At 40.8% G+C, this 16,604-nt stretch overlaps 4 protein-coding genes across 6 annotated transcripts in view; 2 read left to right on the forward strand and 2 right to left on the reverse strand.

Annotated features, from left to right (window-relative positions):
• Positions 1-5,654, forward strand: part of gpia (glucose-6-phosphate isomerase a) — a 9,201-nt gene extending 3,547 nt beyond the window's left edge. The window contains exons 5-18 of the mRNA XM_007542350.2: positions 64-147; positions 340-486; positions 567-638; positions 709-753; positions 951-1,004; positions 1,272-1,332; positions 2,407-2,450; positions 3,372-3,524; positions 3,608-3,737; positions 3,817-3,893; positions 4,648-4,776; positions 4,851-4,926; positions 5,047-5,113; positions 5,365-5,654. Of these exons, the coding sequence (XP_007542412.1) occupies positions 64-147; positions 340-486; positions 567-638; positions 709-753; positions 951-1,004; positions 1,272-1,332; positions 2,407-2,450; positions 3,372-3,524; positions 3,608-3,737; positions 3,817-3,893; positions 4,648-4,776; positions 4,851-4,926; positions 5,047-5,113; positions 5,365-5,488 (1,263 nt within the window). The 3' untranslated portion in view covers positions 5,489-5,654. The remainder of the gene's footprint in view (positions 1-63; positions 148-339; positions 487-566; positions 639-708; positions 754-950; positions 1,005-1,271; positions 1,333-2,406; positions 2,451-3,371; positions 3,525-3,607; positions 3,738-3,816; positions 3,894-4,647; positions 4,777-4,850; positions 4,927-5,046; positions 5,114-5,364) is intronic.
• A 407-nt stretch (positions 5,655-6,061) lies between these two features.
• mphosph6 (M-phase phosphoprotein 6) lies at positions 6,062-8,537 on the reverse strand. The gene is made up of 5 exons (XM_007542351.2): positions 8,348-8,537; positions 8,003-8,115; positions 7,437-7,527; positions 7,256-7,356; positions 6,062-6,757 (listed from the first exon to the last, which is right to left on the reverse strand). The coding sequence occupies exons 1-5, from the start codon at positions 8,393-8,395 to the stop codon at positions 6,622-6,624; spliced, it is 489 nt and encodes a 162-aa protein (XP_007542413.1). The 5' UTR covers positions 8,396-8,537; the 3' UTR covers positions 6,062-6,621.
• A 491-nt stretch (positions 8,538-9,028) lies between these two features.
• snx20 (sorting nexin 20) lies at positions 9,029-13,292 on the reverse strand. The gene is made up of 4 exons (XM_007542352.2): positions 13,204-13,292; positions 12,680-13,077; positions 11,083-11,225; positions 9,029-10,074 (listed from the first exon to the last, which is right to left on the reverse strand). The coding sequence occupies exons 2-4, from the start codon at positions 12,687-12,689 to the stop codon at positions 9,403-9,405; spliced, it is 825 nt and encodes a 274-aa protein (XP_007542414.1). The 5' UTR covers positions 12,690-13,077; positions 13,204-13,292; the 3' UTR covers positions 9,029-9,402.
• On the forward strand, positions 13,259-16,209 carry si:ch211-218c6.8 (apoptosis facilitator Bcl-2-like protein 14). Of its 3 annotated transcripts, none has more exons than XM_007542354.2 (6): positions 13,259-13,328; positions 13,992-14,214; positions 14,457-14,534; positions 14,964-15,022; positions 15,097-15,369; positions 16,071-16,203. In XM_007542354.2, exons 2-6 carry the CDS (start codon positions 13,998-14,000, stop codon positions 16,086-16,088), a joined length of 645 nt encoding a protein of 214 aa, XP_007542416.1. In that variant the 5' UTR covers positions 13,259-13,328; positions 13,992-13,997; the 3' UTR covers positions 16,089-16,203. The 3 variants fall into 3 exon arrangements, with proteins under 3 accessions (XP_007542416.1, XP_007542415.1, XP_007542417.1); XM_007542353.2 differs by lacking the exon at positions 13,259-13,328 and adding an exon at positions 13,335-13,418 and having other exon boundaries at positions 16,071-16,209; XM_007542355.2 differs by lacking the exon at positions 13,259-13,328 and adding an exon at positions 13,438-13,678 and having other exon boundaries at positions 16,071-16,209.
• Positions 16,210-16,604: the final 395 nt, after the last annotated feature.

The following is a 16,604-nucleotide window of genomic DNA, read 5'->3' on the forward strand; positions in this document are numbered from 1 at the left end:
TGTGTGTGTGTGTGTGTGTGTGTGTGTTTCATGAGCTCGTCCTGATGTGTGTGTTCTTTACAGAAAGTGCGCAGCGGCGAGTGGAAAGGCTTCAGCGGGAAAAGCATCACAGATGTGGTGAACATCGGAATCGGAGGTTCTGACCTGGTGAGCGCGCACACACACACACACACACACACACACTAGGATTAGACCCTCCTGACCAATCAGACGCTCCAGTTGTGAAGGTTCTGGAGGAAAACAGAGGATCTGCTTCAGTCAGCAGTTCTGTTCTGGTTCTGATCCAGTCAGCCAATCAGGAAGCAGCTTTGAGTGGTCATGTGACTCTGGTGCGTTCAGGGACCCCTGATGGTGACCGAGGCTCTGAAGCCCTACTCAGCCGGCGGTCCAAACGTCTGGTTCGTCTCCAACATCGACGGGACCCACATGGCGAAGACGCTGAAGCAGCTCGACCCGGAAACCACGCTCTTCATCATCGCCTCCAAGGTCCGTTCGTCAGCCGGTCGCCTGACCCGCGGGGTCAGAGGTCATGTGTTTCTGATTTTGTGTTTATGGACCCATTTCAGACATTCACCACCCAGGAGACCATCACCAATGCAGAATCGGCCCGAGAGTGGTTCCTGAAGGCGGCTGGAGATGTGAGTTCTGTTACCTAGAACCAGAACCAGAACTGGACCGGTTTTTATTAACTTTAATTCTCCTCCTCAGAAATCCGCCGTGGCCAAACACTTTGTGGCGCTGTCCACCAACGCGGTGAGTAAACGGGCCAGAACACATCAAAGTTTACAAGTGGACCCAGCTGAACCCGGTTCTGATCAGTCCTGCTGGTTCTGATCAGTCCTGCTGGTTCTGATCAGTCCTGCTGGTTCTGATCAGTCCTGCTGGTTCTGGTCGACTGATCCTCCAGCAGAACATTTCTTGTTGCCTAACGCGTCTCTCTGTCTCCTCAGGCCAAGGTGAAGGACTTCGGTATCGACCCGGCCAACATGTTTGAGTTCTGGGACGTAAGTTTGTGCCGGTTCTGCTTCTGCACCCTGTGGCATCTCTGTGACCTTTGAACCCAATCAGAATCTTCCAGGATCAGCAGGTTTTGCTGATCCAGGATAAAAATAATCAGTTTCTGGGACTGATTTGGGACGATCCGGGTTTGGTTCTGGTTCACCGACTGCCACTGAACTAAAACTGACTGAGCCTGCTGGGGCTTTTATTTTGAAGTGCCGTGCTGTGATTGGTGGAATGACTGTGTTGCTGTCATGTCTGCTCGTCCTCAGTGGGTCGGAGGTCGTTACTCACTGTGGTCGGCCATCGGTTTGTCCATCGCTCTGCATGTAGGTACGTCACTGAGCCAGGGGGCGGGGCTTGATGACCTCACTGATTCTAGCTGCAACTAACGATTATTCTAATGATTAACCAAAGGAAAAGATTTTATATTTTTAATGCAATATTAGAAATGCATTAAAAATGTAAATAAACAAATAAGTCCTTTTTAAAACCAGAAAACAAACATGTTTGTTGCCTAAAATTTAATAACAAAGCATCCCTTTAGTGAACACTTGACAATTTGGAGCAAAAATGTATCTGTAGCTACAGATCTGATGATTATTAAGGTAACTGAGAAATAATTGGATCTTTGTACAGTTTTGACTTAATTACAGCAGTTGTCCTTTTTAGAGTCTGTATGCACAGGCCAGTCATGATATCTGCCTTTGCTGGACGATAAATTGTCCCAGAAGTTACGATAAACGATAATATCGCTGTTTTGAGATATAGTAATGGGATAACAAGAACACATTCTCAAAGATCAATAAAACTTTAAATTCTAATGAACATTTAAGACTGGAACTGGAAGACATTCAAACATCCCAAATAAATGAACAAAACTACAAATAAAATGAATTATGACGTCTCTGTTAGACTGTCGTAGTTCACACCACAATACCAAACTGAAGCCTTTTGTCATCCAGTTTTTGGTAGAAAGAGAGAAATAATAAATCATGCAAATGGAAATTGTTGAGTTTAAATTTTTCATGTGATTAATTGAATTATTGATTACTGTGACAGGCCTATGTCGGCGATTACTAAATTTGTTGACGATTATTTCAATAATCGATTCATTCAACTGTGACTGAGGCCTGATGATGATGATGATGATGATGGAGATCTGCATGATGCTTTCAGATGCCAGTTCTCCACCGTTAAGTCACCTTTACGGCTGAACGATGTGGCTTAAAAAGAAAAGCTGGATTTTTTTCATGAGAGATTTGATTTTCCTGCTTGCTTTTCTAAAGAATGATTTACAACTGACAAAATATTTTCAAAAATATTTAAATTACCCCTTCCTTGAGTTGTATGATGGAGTATTAGTGATTTTGTCATTTTCACAGTCGTCTTCCGTTTGTTTTTCAGGCTTTGAAAACTTCGAGCAGCTTCTTTCAGGAGCTCACTGGATGGTAGGAGAACATTTCAAGTTTGGGTTTTTATTTTGGAGTCAGAACAGAAACAAGTCAGTTTGTATGAAATATGTATTGTGTTTGTATGAAGATGGTTTGGGCCTGTACATGCTCTAAATAGAGGGGCTGCAACCTTTACAGTCCAGCTAAATAAAACGCATTCAGGGCCTCATGTGTTGCATAACCTTTGGTAAAAATAGATATTTAATAAATATTTATTATAGAAAATGTGTGGTGCTGTTTAAAGAATCTGCTTTTTCTATGTAGGTTTTAAAACTAAGAAAACATAAAACATTACAGATTGATGCACTGTTTTTTATGGGATGTTAACTGTGGAAAATGACTTTAAAAATAATTTCCAATGTAATTATGAGGTAAAATAATAAATAGTACTGATATGTGTATCATTCAAATTTATTGAAGGATTTATTCCACGTACAAAAAAAGCGACTTTAACAGAGATAATAAATGTAAAAGTCTTTATTAATCTTTGAAGTAAAGATGCAAATAATCGACTTGATTGTCGATTAATGGTTTATTTTATTAAAATTGGTTCCAATAGATTAATAACACATTCTTAGTGTTGTAGTTTGGCCCCCATCCAGCAGAGGGCGCCGCTTGTCATCCTGAAGCAGTGAATCGGTGTGGGATGGAAAATGCACTTTATGCGGTTCTGTTATGAAATATAAACACTCAATGATCTTAAATTTAACTTTTTTTTAAATGCAGCGTATTATGGAATTTTTAGCCTTTTATGTTGTGGAAAGATGTTCGACTCTTATGTAAGAGACGACGAAGGTTTTTAAGAAAATGGCCGCTTATTAGTTAATCAATCAATGAGTTGATCCAAAGTTGATTGATCGTATTAATCAATAGCATGTATCATGAGCTCATCTGAAACTGGACCTACTTTCTCTCCAGGACAACCACTTCCGCAGCGCTCCTCTGGACCAGAACGTCCCGGTTCTGCTGGCCCTCCTGGGCGTCTGGTACGTCAACTTCTTCCAGGCCGAGACGCACGCCATGCTGCCGTACGACCAGTACATGCACCGCTTCGCCGCCTACTTCCAGCAGGTCAGCTCGGTTCCGACCTTCGGCGATGAGTTTTGATCGACCCGATCCAGACAGCTGACCCGTGAACCCACCTGTGTTCCCAGGGCGACATGGAGTCCAACGGGAAGTACATCACCAAAGACGGCAGCCGCGTGAACTACCATACGGGACCAATCGTCTGGGGGGAACCGGGGACCAACGGACAGCACGCCTTCTACCAGCTCATCCACCAAGGTGACTGGGTTTAACTGGGTGTACTGGTTCCGTCTGTAGCCGCCAGCAACTCATCACAGACCGGATGTTCGCTCCACAGGCACCCGGATGATTCCTGCTGACTTCCTGATTCCTGCTCAGTCCCAGCATCCAATCAGAGACAACCTGCATCACAAGGTAACACTTCCTGCTCACCTGGATTTATATACTGGTTTTACTGGGAGGTTTACAAAATAGTCAGATTTCAGTAAATGTGGATGGAAAATTATTTTCAGATGTTAAAAACTGATATTGGATGATTAAAAAAAAAAAAAGTCTAAATTGTGAACAAATAATGACAATAATATTTTATAATTGTAGTTGATAAATAAAATAGTCATTTGTTTTGTAGTGAGTTCACATGTTTGTGGTTTGAGATTTTAAAAAAACGAGATGAATGTTAAATAATTAGTCTTATTAATATTTATATCAAAATGAAAAGTTTTGATATTATAGTATATAATATATTTATATTATATTTACATTTTTATGTTTTAATTTTAACTCTCCCTGACCCTTAAATTTACTAATTTAAAAAAATTACACTATTTTAATAGTTTTTATCAGTTTAAATACATTTTCACAAATGTTTTTGTGATGGAATTTTATAAAAACATTATTTTATAGCTTTGGTTTCTTTATTGATGCACATATACAAGCCATATAGGTGCATTGTCATTTCACTCGATTTTGTTTAAAATCTTGTTGTTTTTCCCACTGTAGCTCTCCTTAACGTTACTGGTTTACCTTGTAGTCCCAGCTCTGGATTTTGATTTAATGTTTAGTTGTTTATATTGGATGGATGTAACATAAATAAAACAGCTGCCACACCAGCATGTATTCAAACCTGAGGTACAACCAGCTGAATAATTCAGGTAATTCATGCTCTCAGATCCTCGTGGCTAACTTCCTGGCTCAGACTGAAGCTCTGATGAAGGGAAAAACCTCAGAGGAGGCTCAGAAAGAGCTGGAAGCAGCGGGAATGTCGGGAGACGCCCTGGAGAAGCTGCTGCCACACAAAGTAAGCACGCCCGCCTCTGCGGTTCTGTTTGGTCTGTTCGGCTCCAGTTTAACAGTCTGACGTCTCCTTCAAAGGTTTTCCAAGGGAACAAGCCCAGCAACTCCATCGTTTTCAAGAAGCTGACTCCGTTCGTACTGGGAGCGCTGATTGGTGAGTACTGGAAGTCGGATGGTTTTAACCAATCACATTGGAGCAGCCAGAAGCTTATTGGATATTAAACTTCCTGGTTTTGATCAGCTAAAGGTAAATGTGACCTGTCCTGTTTTTCAGCCATGTATGAACACAAGATCTTCGTCCAGGGCGTCATGTGGAACATCAACAGCTACGATCAGTGGGGGTGAGTTTGATTCAGGGTCTTAAATTTGTGTTTCTAACATTAAGGCCTTAAAAAGCTGTCAGTTTTTTTTTCCCCTCACTGAACTTTAATGTCAGACGAACATTAAACCGAAAGACTTTGACTTCCTGCTGTATCCGAGCTTCAGAACCTGGTAACACCAGCAGGACTGTGAAGTTTAATCCGGTCCTCCAGTTGTCCGTCTCTCTCTGATGATGCGTTCAGTGACATCACAGTTTTGTCTTTGTCTCCAGGGTGGAGCTCGGGAAGCAGCTGGCAAAGAAGATCGAGCCGGAGCTGAAGGACGCCTCTCCGGTCTCGTCTCACGACTCGTCCACCAACGGCCTCATCAACTTCCTGAAACAGAACTTTGCCTAAGCCCCGCCCACCTGTCTGTCCTGCTCTGTGATTGGCTGAACTGTGTTGTTTTGAGTGTTGAGTCTTCACTTGTTGCTTTTCAGTGTTGATCTTGTGCACATGTTCCTGTAGGGACCATCTGAGTGATAGCTGAGACTTTCACAATAAAAGCCCCATCTGTCACAGATTGGTTTCTATTGTCTGATCAATTCTGAATGTGAATAATCAACCTGCCACATCTAACTCTGGATGAAAATTTAAAATAGAGATGTAAAATCTCCCTACTAGTTTTATTGAAATATTGGACAGGTGAAGTTGAATTAATTTAGACATTGTATTTACAAAATAAATTTTTCAGATTGTGATAAATCCTAACTTAATTTTGACCTGCTTAGAAAAGTTTGGATGCCATTGTCCTTAGACAAAGTTTGCATTTCGATGTAGCGTCCAACTTAAATTACTTGGTTTAATTTGAAATTTCATCACTTGGTCCTAATCTATTGTAGATTTTCTCTCCAGATTTGAGGCCTTCTTGGCACCTAATAGAGGACTACAGCTCCATCTTTAAACAGATTAAAAGAAAAGCTTACAAATTCAATAAAACAGACTTTTACTTTTTTATGTTTTTAAAGATGGTACACCTGCTCAGGTAAGTTCTTAAATTTCTGAAATATCCTTTTATGGAGGGTGCATGAAGGTTTCAGTTTATTTAAAAATATTCCTGTCTGCTTCATTCACGTTATTTTCTTTATACATGTACATTGATAACCTGAAGAACTGCAGCAACACAGATGTTTAAAAAAACATTTTCTTAAAAAATAAAAAACAATCCAATCTGCGTAGTTCTAAAACATTGTAACAAATTAAATTAATCTTGGTTCCTCTGGAGATTCTCTGCAGAGCTTTAATAATGTGGAAATTCATCCAGCAACTTCCTGTCGGCCTCTGTTTCACAGTCCGAGTCCGAATGTTTCGAGGTGTGTACCTCAAAGCGGAACTGGAACCGGTGGATCTTCTGGTGCGACGAGCGGAAATGTTGAACTGTTCCTTTAAAAGCTCGGTCGGCAGTAATGCGTCTCTCAGAGACGACTAAACGTGTAGCATCCGTTCAGTTTGTAGTTTCCGACATTCCCGTTTTTCATCACAAAATATTTTCAGTCCTGGGGCTTCAGGAAAGCTTTCTTTGAGTTTTTCACAACTACGTTCTGGTTGACGTCGTCCTCGTCCATCGCTGCTCGCTCGCGCTTCTTTGCAAACTTCTTCTTCATGGTTCCCACTAAACTCTCGTACCTGAAACACAGAAACAGGAAGCTGAGAATCAAGACTCATTCAAACATCAGTGTGTAGGTGGACAGGAGCGCTAACTTTTTGGGGGGTTTTGTTGACAGAATAACAGTGAATTGATACGCAGCCATTATCTTAAAAAACAAAGTTTTTGCTTGTATGAAGAGGGCCGACCGTCTTTCGATAAAAGGGCTAAATTTTTATGATATGCTGAGTTTAGAAAAACAAAACAATGTGAAGCTGAAGGACCTTGTCGAGTGTTTATATTTCAAAATGGAACCGCATAAAGTGCATTTTCCAACCCAACCGCACTCTGGATCGTTTCTATTCAGCGATATAACCGCCATCTTTGATTCTGTATCAAAGGATGACCAGCAGTGCCCTCTGTTGGATGGCAACACTAAAAAAATGTCTAAGCGATGTTATTAGCTAATCTATTGGAACTAAATTTATTCTAATAAATCATCCCTAGTCTGGATGATCATAATCTGCTCCCATTTTTACCTCAGAGCCATTTCTTCATCAGTGACGTCTGTCTGCATGCAGCTCACATCCTCCCCCTCTTCCTCCTTTTCATCTTTAGGATTCAGCAGCACCATCAGTTTCTGGAACAAATTGAATAAAACACTGTCAGATTGTCTTCACAGAATCACTTTAAACTAGGACTGGTTTTGCTGGTTCTTACCTCCACCTCTGGATTAAACCCTTTGAAGGACATACGGCCATAGAGCAAATCCTCACAGGGAACCAGGCTCTTCTCCTCAATGATCAAATTCCTGAAACAACAAACCGTGTGATGCTCTCCAAATAACCTGAACCAACAGCTAAATAAATAAAATGGAGTAAAGTCATAGGGAGGACAGCATTACTTAGCTTCCTCACTAAATATTTAGTTTACAAAGTAAATATTTAGCTTTCAAATTAAATATTTAGAATATATTCATACATGACATACATCATGTCATGTATGAATGACATGGTGAAAATGTGACTTGGAAAAATTAACACCCACATTTTTTCCTGTATGACAGGCTAAATAAAACATAATATTGCTGTTAATTTTTTTGCTGTGCAACTTTACAAACGGCACTCCGTAGCTTCTCCCTGATAAAACGTGCCAGGTTTACTGTCTGAGGTCTGTTGGTTAAAACTATCTGGTTAAATATAGTCATCAATATTTATTCAGGTCAAATAGAGCCAACAATAACATTCTGAAATTGATCTCAGATCGGTTGAAACTTTGACACTTACTCTTTTGCTTTAAGCTCCGGCAGATCCAGGTACCAGTGCTCATCACTGATTATCCTTTTCTCGTCTTCTTCCAGCTGCTTCTTCGTTTCGGCGTCCAGCCCTCTTTGCATGAACTACAGAAGAAAGTAAGTAATCGGTTACTGTAAACAACAGGGCAAAATACCCCAAATATGACTAAAACCTCATGATCTGAGATAAAAAGAAAGCCTATAATTTATATTAGGAAACGTTTTGCATAGTTTTATTTAAACATGTAGAATCGGCTACGTCCAACTCGACATCCCGCTGTTTATTTTTATATATTAATACAAAGTAATCATGCTAACTCCGGATGCTAACACTTACCTTCATCCTCAGCAGGTTCTTAGACAATTTCACCGACTCCCCGGCCATTTTTGAATCGATCGACAGATAAACTAATTCTAACTAACCCGAATTAACTAAATTAACTTAACTAAAATGAGCATATGGTGTTTTGAAACTCAGCTACTTGCACGACTTGCGCCACACGTCGCTCAGTCTGATGAATCGAACCCCGAGCAACAGCCTGGATTTAACGATCAGCTTCCGGTTGAGCTTTTGTTTGGCGTCCCCTGCTGGTGAGGAGGAGAAGAATTTCGATTCTTTTTTTTTTCATTTATTGTTTAGGCATCTTTATTTGTGACAATGTACAACAAAAACAAGAATGTGGAAATTAGACAGGGTTACCATAAATAATAATAAAGGAAATGTCAGAATTGCATACGAATGACAGAAAATTCTACATAAAGTAATGTTCGTGCCACCTCATGTAAAAATAAATTAAGACAACGGATCACCCAGACTCTTAAGTTAGGAACAAATCATATGGTTGTTCTTCCTATTTGATCAGATAAGAATTAGACTGCAAGCATATATTGTTAAAATTCAATCAGGCAACAGACTTTCTCCTCAAAACTTAGTGTGGTCGATTAATAAGTTAATAAATAAATCTTTTGGATTTATTTTGCCCCTTTGTTGAAACTCAAACACGACATTTTCCCAATGCAATTGAACATTTACTGATGTTTTTGAATAAATATAAAATGTTCCCAAAATACTTTGGAATAGGAACACATCCAGAACAAAACAGTGACAGACTGAGGGGGGGGAGAAAGAACAGAAAGAACAGTTTACAGCAACTTCTTTAGGGCTTTAGCAGGTCTCTGATCCACTTGGTATTCACATCTGCGTTTGAAATTTTAGGCGAACCAGAGTTCGCATTCACACCTCCACAAATGAACCGGACTTTCTAGACAAATAAACCAGAGTTTGAATGAAGCGGACTGAACAGACTGTTTCACTCTCATGCTTTGAGGCCATTTAGGTTTTTAGTAGACCCAGACTTCATCTCTCAGGTAAGTCTGGGTTCCTGCTCTTCCTCAGATGAACTTGTGGATCACCACTTCCTTCAGCGACCGGAAGCACACCTCCCCTCTCTCGCCGTTCCTGATGTCTGTCAGCTCATCCTGCAGCTGAGCCACGGGACGACCCAGCTGGTACCCCAGGTCCACCAGCAGCTCCAGCAGCGCCGCTCGGTAGGGCTTCAGTCCGTAGCGCCTCACCGGAGGAAGAGCTTGCTGAGCGGCTGAGAAGGCCTGCTCCGGCTCGTCCAGGTCCCGGTAACACACGGCGATCGCAGCGAGGGCGGGGACGGTCAGGGTGGACTTCTGCCACGGCAGCAGCTTTTCCTGGATCTCCAGGACCGTCTGCAGCTGCTCCAGAGCGGCCTTGAACTGGCCCGCCCGCAGCAGCACGTGGGCCTGCTTCTGCTCGTGCTCGGTGAAGAACTCGGAGAAGTGGGCGGAGTGTCTGACGCAGCGGGTCGCGAACAGCTTGGCCAGGTAGTCCTGCAGGGCCAGGCGGCGCTCCAGAATGTTCTCGGGGTTGAAGTTTCCCGTCAGCAGCTTCGGGGGCAGAAGAACATCCTCCAGCTCTTCGTCAAACTCCTCCAGCAGTTTGTGGTGAAGCCGCAGGAAGTCACTGTAGCGGCGCTCGATGGAAACACGGCGGGAATCAAAGCTGCCGGAGCGCATCACGACGATCTGATACGCCTAGACAGAGAGGAAGACAACATGGACACAGTTGGCGAGGGGTGCACCGCTTGCAGGTTTCTGCCCGAGCCAATGTTTGAAAAGCCTGACCTGCCGATTCCGAGTTTGGAAGATATCCATTTATTTAGTCTAAAATTTTGCTAAAAATAGCCAGAAAGACACTGATTTGGGGTGGCTATTGTTAATTGCAATCATGGAGACATGACCTTGTGCTTGGCTCTGTCAGTGAAACCTCTCTCACAGCAAAGCAACAGGAAACAGTGTCTGATTGTAGAGCTTTGCCAGGGGGATAAGATCTGCTTCACGTGTCAGCATTGGCCGATCATCCTCCCAAAATTAAGGAACCAGCAGGGTCACATGAACATTTCATGTTACTTTGACATGAATACAACGCAAACAAAGTGCAGTGTGTGATGTTTATGAGTCGAATACGCATCAAAATGAGCATCGATGACGTTCTGTCGGATGAATGTGACCTGACCGGTCACATTCAGGTCACATTTGAAAAATCAGTTGGATATTGAAGTAAGGTGGGCCGCATTCGAAAAAAATCCAATCTGTGTTGTTCAGACTATCATGAAAAGATCGGATACGGGTCACATTAAGGCAAAAGAAAAATCGCAATTGGGTCACTTCGGGCTGCAGTGTGAACGCAGCCTAAGAGTGTTTTTATGTTGCTTCTAGGCAACTTTACCTCCTGACAGTCCAAGTCGCATCTCTTCTCATTGGCTCTTTCTGATCCTCTGCTGTTTACATGCCTTGTTGCTGAAATATGCTGTACAAATCAACTTGATTGACGCATAAACATCACATAATTTACACGTTGTTTGCACACTGTAACGGGAAATGTTCATGTGTATATGAACCCGCTGGCGTTCCATATGTTACTGTTACCGTCGACTCTCTCTCCTGACTGTTTCACCTGACTTTCCCACTCATTTTTTTCCCTCAGTCCCAGTTGATTCCTCTTGTTTACTGTCTGCATCATGTTTCTGCTGATTTTCTCACCACGTATTTGTTCAGCAGCTGGTCCACAACTCGACTCGATGGGATCTCAAACAGCAGCCGGACCGGTCGCTCCTTTTGCTTCGCCAGCTTCAAGTTCTGTTGGAGCTCCTTAGTGGTTAAGCTGGAACAACCGGGCCTCTCACCTAAAACACCCAGAACCAAACACAGACCTGAATCAGTCGGAGGAAAACTGTCCTGTCCCAACAGTTAGAATGCATAAAAACCCACTGATCTGGCTCTGAAATGTTTTCTTTCTGATCTACAGAGATGCATTACCAGGATCCAAACCAACAATATGACATAAACAGTGAAAAACCAGATAGAAAACTAATTTTTAAGATTTAAACACTAAATTTTATTGCTTTTACATTCAGTCCTGATCAACATAATTAAAAAGCTCTTTAAGTAAAAATGAATTTCTACAAAATAATGACAACTGAAATATCCAGCATAAAATGAGATACTAAAGTGACTGACCTAATTTAACAGAGGTCTGGCTAATTAGTGCTTGTAGAAATTAGTTTCTCTGACATTAAATCTGATTGTGATTTTTTTTTTACTTGACTGATTTGAAAAAGCAACAAAAACAGTAAAATATCCAAGGAAGTGAATACTTTTAATAGTCACTGTACATGTATATAACCATAGTTGATCAGTTACCCATACTCTATTTATTGGCTACAAATTTATTTTAGCATTTGTCTTAATGTATATCCTATGTAGAGCCAGATTTAGAAGGATAAGGTCCCCTGGGCTACAGCCAGTTTTGGTGTGCTATAAAAAAAAGAAGAATCTCTATTCATACAAATTACAGTAAATTAACAGGCAGGTAAATCAACAGGTGGTTTACAATGTCCAATAAGAGATTGCTCCATGTTAGTCCCAAACGTATATACTATAATTTTATAATTTTTAAATATTTCAGTATTGTGTAGATTAAATAGAAATGTAATAATATAAAAATTTCATACTACATATAAATTTATGAGTTTTATATAATATACAGTTCTGTAAAACTTGCATTTAGTATAAAACACCCTAAATATTTTCCCCCACACCTGAAATAACTTGCCGCCCTGGGTTACTGCCACTGTAACCTCTTTGTAGAATCCAGACTACATCCTGTGAAGTGTTGCCTGAACGATTGCAGCATTTTCATGTCGGTTTGAACCTTCCTCATTGTTTTTTAGGGGGGAAATGCTCTGAAAACTCTTCTGCTTCTCTTTTAACCTTTTCCTTTCCACTCATTAAAAATAGCTTTTATTCTCTGCTGAAACTGTGGAGGATTTTCATAACTTGGATCTAATTTGTTGCTTCAACAGTGAAATATAATCTGCAGACTTTTTCTTAATAAACACACATCTGCAGGTATGTTGAACTCTGTGTAGTTTTGCATTTTTGAGACAAAATAATCTGTTCAAGGTTAAAGTTCTGATTTTAAAGATAGTTAGAGGTCATCATGATAAAGATCGTTTAATGAACCTGGTCTGGTTTCATGTTCTGATGAACCGAATCTCAAATCTTACATAACTTTGATCCATCAGAAATAAAGCTGAACTTTAACAGAAAGCTCTCCACTTGATAAAAACAACAGTACCTGCAGCCATCTGGTCCAAATCTTCAGAGCCCTCTGCTGGAGAAACCCAGAGGTCAGATCTGCTGCTGGGAGACGTCCAGGTTCATGCTCCTCTCATTACTGGACCAACTGGATCAGCTGTACTGGTTCTATCATTAAACTGGTTCTGGGACTGGACGGGTCTGTTGCAGGCTGTGAAGCTCCTGCTGAAGTCAAGAACTCAGAACATATTTGTGTTAAAATGAGGAAGTTCTGCTGATAAAATAGGAAGTGAAGGAAGTGAAACAAAGTCCAGCAGTAAACTGACAGAGGAGCGCTTGTTTTAGAGCAGCCGACACAGCAGCCGGGCGGAGTTAGCCTCAGTGAGAGTGAAGGATTTGATATAATCTTGGTTCCGTGGCTTAAACTGAAATCAGGCTCTGTGACAAAGAGGAGAAAAAATACAATTTCTTTAAGTTAAATTAAAGGAAAGCTTTAATGTCAGAAATGATAAAAATGGTTTTAAGAAGATCATATTTGTCCCGCCCTCTGCTTCATGGTGTTACCTGACCGTTAGCTGTCAGAAATGAAGCATCTCTAAGGGCTGCAGCGCCACCCAGTGGCCGACGGCGTAGGGAACAGAATTTCTCACAAGAACTGCTTCCAGCGGCTTGAAGGAGCGGCTTCAAAGGTGAGTCCTGGTTCTGGTTCGGTTTCGGACTCCAATAGAGACACACCTGTGTGTTTTATTGAGTACAAACAAGTTTTCTGAGGCGTTTAGGTGCGTTCAGGTGCTTTTGTGTTTGTTGTTTTTGTGGAAAGTGAAACTAAAAAGTTGGAGCAGGAACTTAAGACAAACACTTCATGTTTCACCGCTTAGGGTTAAAAAAAAGTTAAAGCCAATACTAGTACTACTACTAGTTATGAAAAAATAATTTTACCGGGTGTCTTTAAAAGCAGTGATATGTTCTGCTGGCTGATTTCGGATAGTTGAACGTGTCTCAGCTGCTGTTCCAGCTGCTCCAGGAAAACTTTTCAGAAGTAAGAGGCTAAAGTTTTAAATCCTGTCAACTGGATTAAAACAAACTTAATGTGTGGATGAGAGGATCAGGGTTGTCAGATCTAACAGTTTCCAGTCGTAACCCAACTTAAAAAGAAATTCAAACTAATGAAACTCAACAACATAATAAATCACACTTCTTTGTCATCAAGAATATTTGTGTTGCTATGCATGTTTTACCACAGCCCACATTTTAACAACCCGCCAAAGCTGATCAATAGCAGGAAACCTGGCAACACTGGTGAAGGGTCAGAACAGGCTGAGAACATGAAATGTTTTCTGCTCCGTCTGCAGGTGAACATGGAGAGTCTGCAGGATCAGGACAAGCTGTTGCTGCTGGTGGAGAAATACTGCAACCTCAGGTCACCTCCAGTACTACATCTCAAGGGACTAGGAGAACCAGGGAGGCCTTCAGCCCCGTCACTCTACAAACAATCAAAAAAAGTAGTTATTGCTCAGACACTCTTCTTGGACATAGAGTCTGACTCCCTTGATCGTTCTGGATCTGTAAAAAAAGGTCAGAAACGTTCTGCAGAAGCACAGCTGGTCCTGCTGAGTGTTCATGCAGCAGCTTTTTACATTAATAAATCATTCCAGATGTTTCCAGCAGCTGTTTGTTTCCTACTGGAGCAGGTAGCACCTCTGTATGACAGTGTTTCCATAGTAACATGGTTTTAGATGATTTTTGCTATAAAATTGATCATATTTGAAAAAGAAAAACTTTTGGCATCTGTAACGAAACTTCGGATTGCTCCACAGCCCAGAATGTCCCGAGGCAGCTGGCGAAGATCGCGGATTCGGCACCGATCGTCGAGCAGAACCTCCAAACACAAGATGGTGAGACCATTAAAAAAAACCCTCAGTTACCTGGACAGTAGCTGCATCTTTAGCCGATTCTCTGGGTTTTAACAACACGACCACAATTAATCATAAGTCAGCTGGTTGCATTCCTACTACCTTTCTTTCTTTATCATAAAAATTTACAGAAGAGGCTGAACTTATTCTACAATTTATTTTTCTTAAAAGGTACAAGATTTGTTTTGATCTGAAATCTGAAAGTGGAAATAAATTGAACATTTTAGTTTTATTATGAAAGCTAACAAAATCAAACTTTTAATGTAGTATGTATTTGGAATATCGTTTTTGCGGTTCTCGGTGAGTTTTATTTTGTAGCAACGGGGGCAAAAGTGTCTCTTTGAATGGGGAAGGTTGCTGATCCCTGGTCTGCATGAAGGAGGTTCTGATCGGTTTCCTGTGTTGCTGCAGAGATTATCCAGAGACTCGTCAAGCTGATGATAACACTTGGAGATGACATTAATGTGAAGGTGTGTTCTGAACCAGAACCAGAACCAAAACACGACCAAACTCTGTTTTAATCACAGTTTCTTTCCCCGCTCAGCTCAAACAGAACCCGGCCCTGCAGCAGCAGCTCCAGAACCTGAACTACAACCTGTTTGAGAAGCTGACGTGCACCGTGCAGAACCTGGTGGTGCCACCGGACCAGGCGGCATGCCCAGACGGTCTGGTCCAGAAGCAGAGGATCGCCTGGGCCTTTGAGGTGACCAGCAGACTGTCCTCCGTCACTGTGGTCCAACGCAGGGCGATACAGCAGTTTGGAGCCCGATACATCGCAGAGAACCACGCTGGCTGGGTCCAGCAGCAAGGAGGCTGGGTAAGAGGGCTGGTTCTGATCCGCTTTGATTACTGAAATTAATGGCTGTGCATTCATTACATACTTGTTAAAATTAAATAATATTGAACATATTTTTGCATTGATTAGTCCCTCCAGGATTTTGTGATTTGTTTTTATGATTTTTTTTTTTACAATCAAAACCAAAGATTTTGACATTTTGCAATATTTGTGCTTTGATATGACAGTAAATGTGACTTTTTGTTACTTACCATATCGATTGCTGACAATAACTTAATATCTAGTAAACCTGAGGCAGCAGTGTCATAAAAACAAGAAACACTGCCACCTGCTGGTAGGAGTTAGCATCACTTGGTCAACACAATGTTTTTGACCATTTTTCACAAAATTTGTACAAAAAACTTGGAGGAACCGATTTATGTCATTTGGCATCTGGAGCCTGAAGGGCCACATAAAAAGTTATGGTGGACCCGATTTGGCCCCAGGCCTCGAGTTTAACACGTGTGTTAGAATAACAGCTTTTAAGATCAGGAAGCAATCAGGAGAGATATTTTCTCCAACCTGAATCCTGTCCCAGATGTTCCAGATTTTGATCCAGTTGAGACATTTTCTAACAGTAACTTTGTTTTCTTTATTTATTTCTACAAAACAGGTTTTTCTGTGAATTCTGCTCTTTTTTTTTCTTTATTCTCTCTCTGATCTTGTTTCTCTGTGTCCATCAGGAGGAAGCTTTTGACTGAACAGCGGATCGGTCAGACGGAGAAAACTAAACTGTGAACGACTTGAAGATATTTATTTTTTCTAATTAAGATTTGAAGTTTATGGAATAAAATCAAAGTGAAGAAGGAAAACTGATCATCACATTTGGAATAATTTAGATTTTTGTTTGTTTGTTTGTTTGTTTGCTTGTTTCATTTTTGGGGTATTTCTGTGATCAGAACCACATCTGTCTGATTTTGGTAATCAGACAGACCAAAATCTCATAACTGAGCATAATTATATAGTTATAACTCCATTTTGTGAATGGAGTTGGGGGGAAAATGAGGAAAAAATTAATTCACTAAAGAGTCACAAATGCATTTGTAAGTAAAGGGAAAAACAAAAAATATATAGTTTTAAAATCAATAAAATTTAATTTATGTTTTTAAAAATATAATCTACTGGACCTAAGCTGAAAAAATAAAAATAAATGGCAATTATGTCATAAAACATTAGGTAAAATTATCATTTTTTTAATTAGTTGTTGTGTTCATTTG

This window comes from Poecilia formosa, unplaced genomic scaffold (genome assembly GCF_000485575.1).
Source record: "Poecilia formosa unplaced genomic scaffold, Poecilia_formosa-5.1.2 Scaffold683, whole genome shotgun sequence".
In the NCBI taxonomy this organism is placed as follows: Eukaryota; Metazoa; Chordata; class Actinopteri; order Cyprinodontiformes; family Poeciliidae; genus Poecilia; species Poecilia formosa.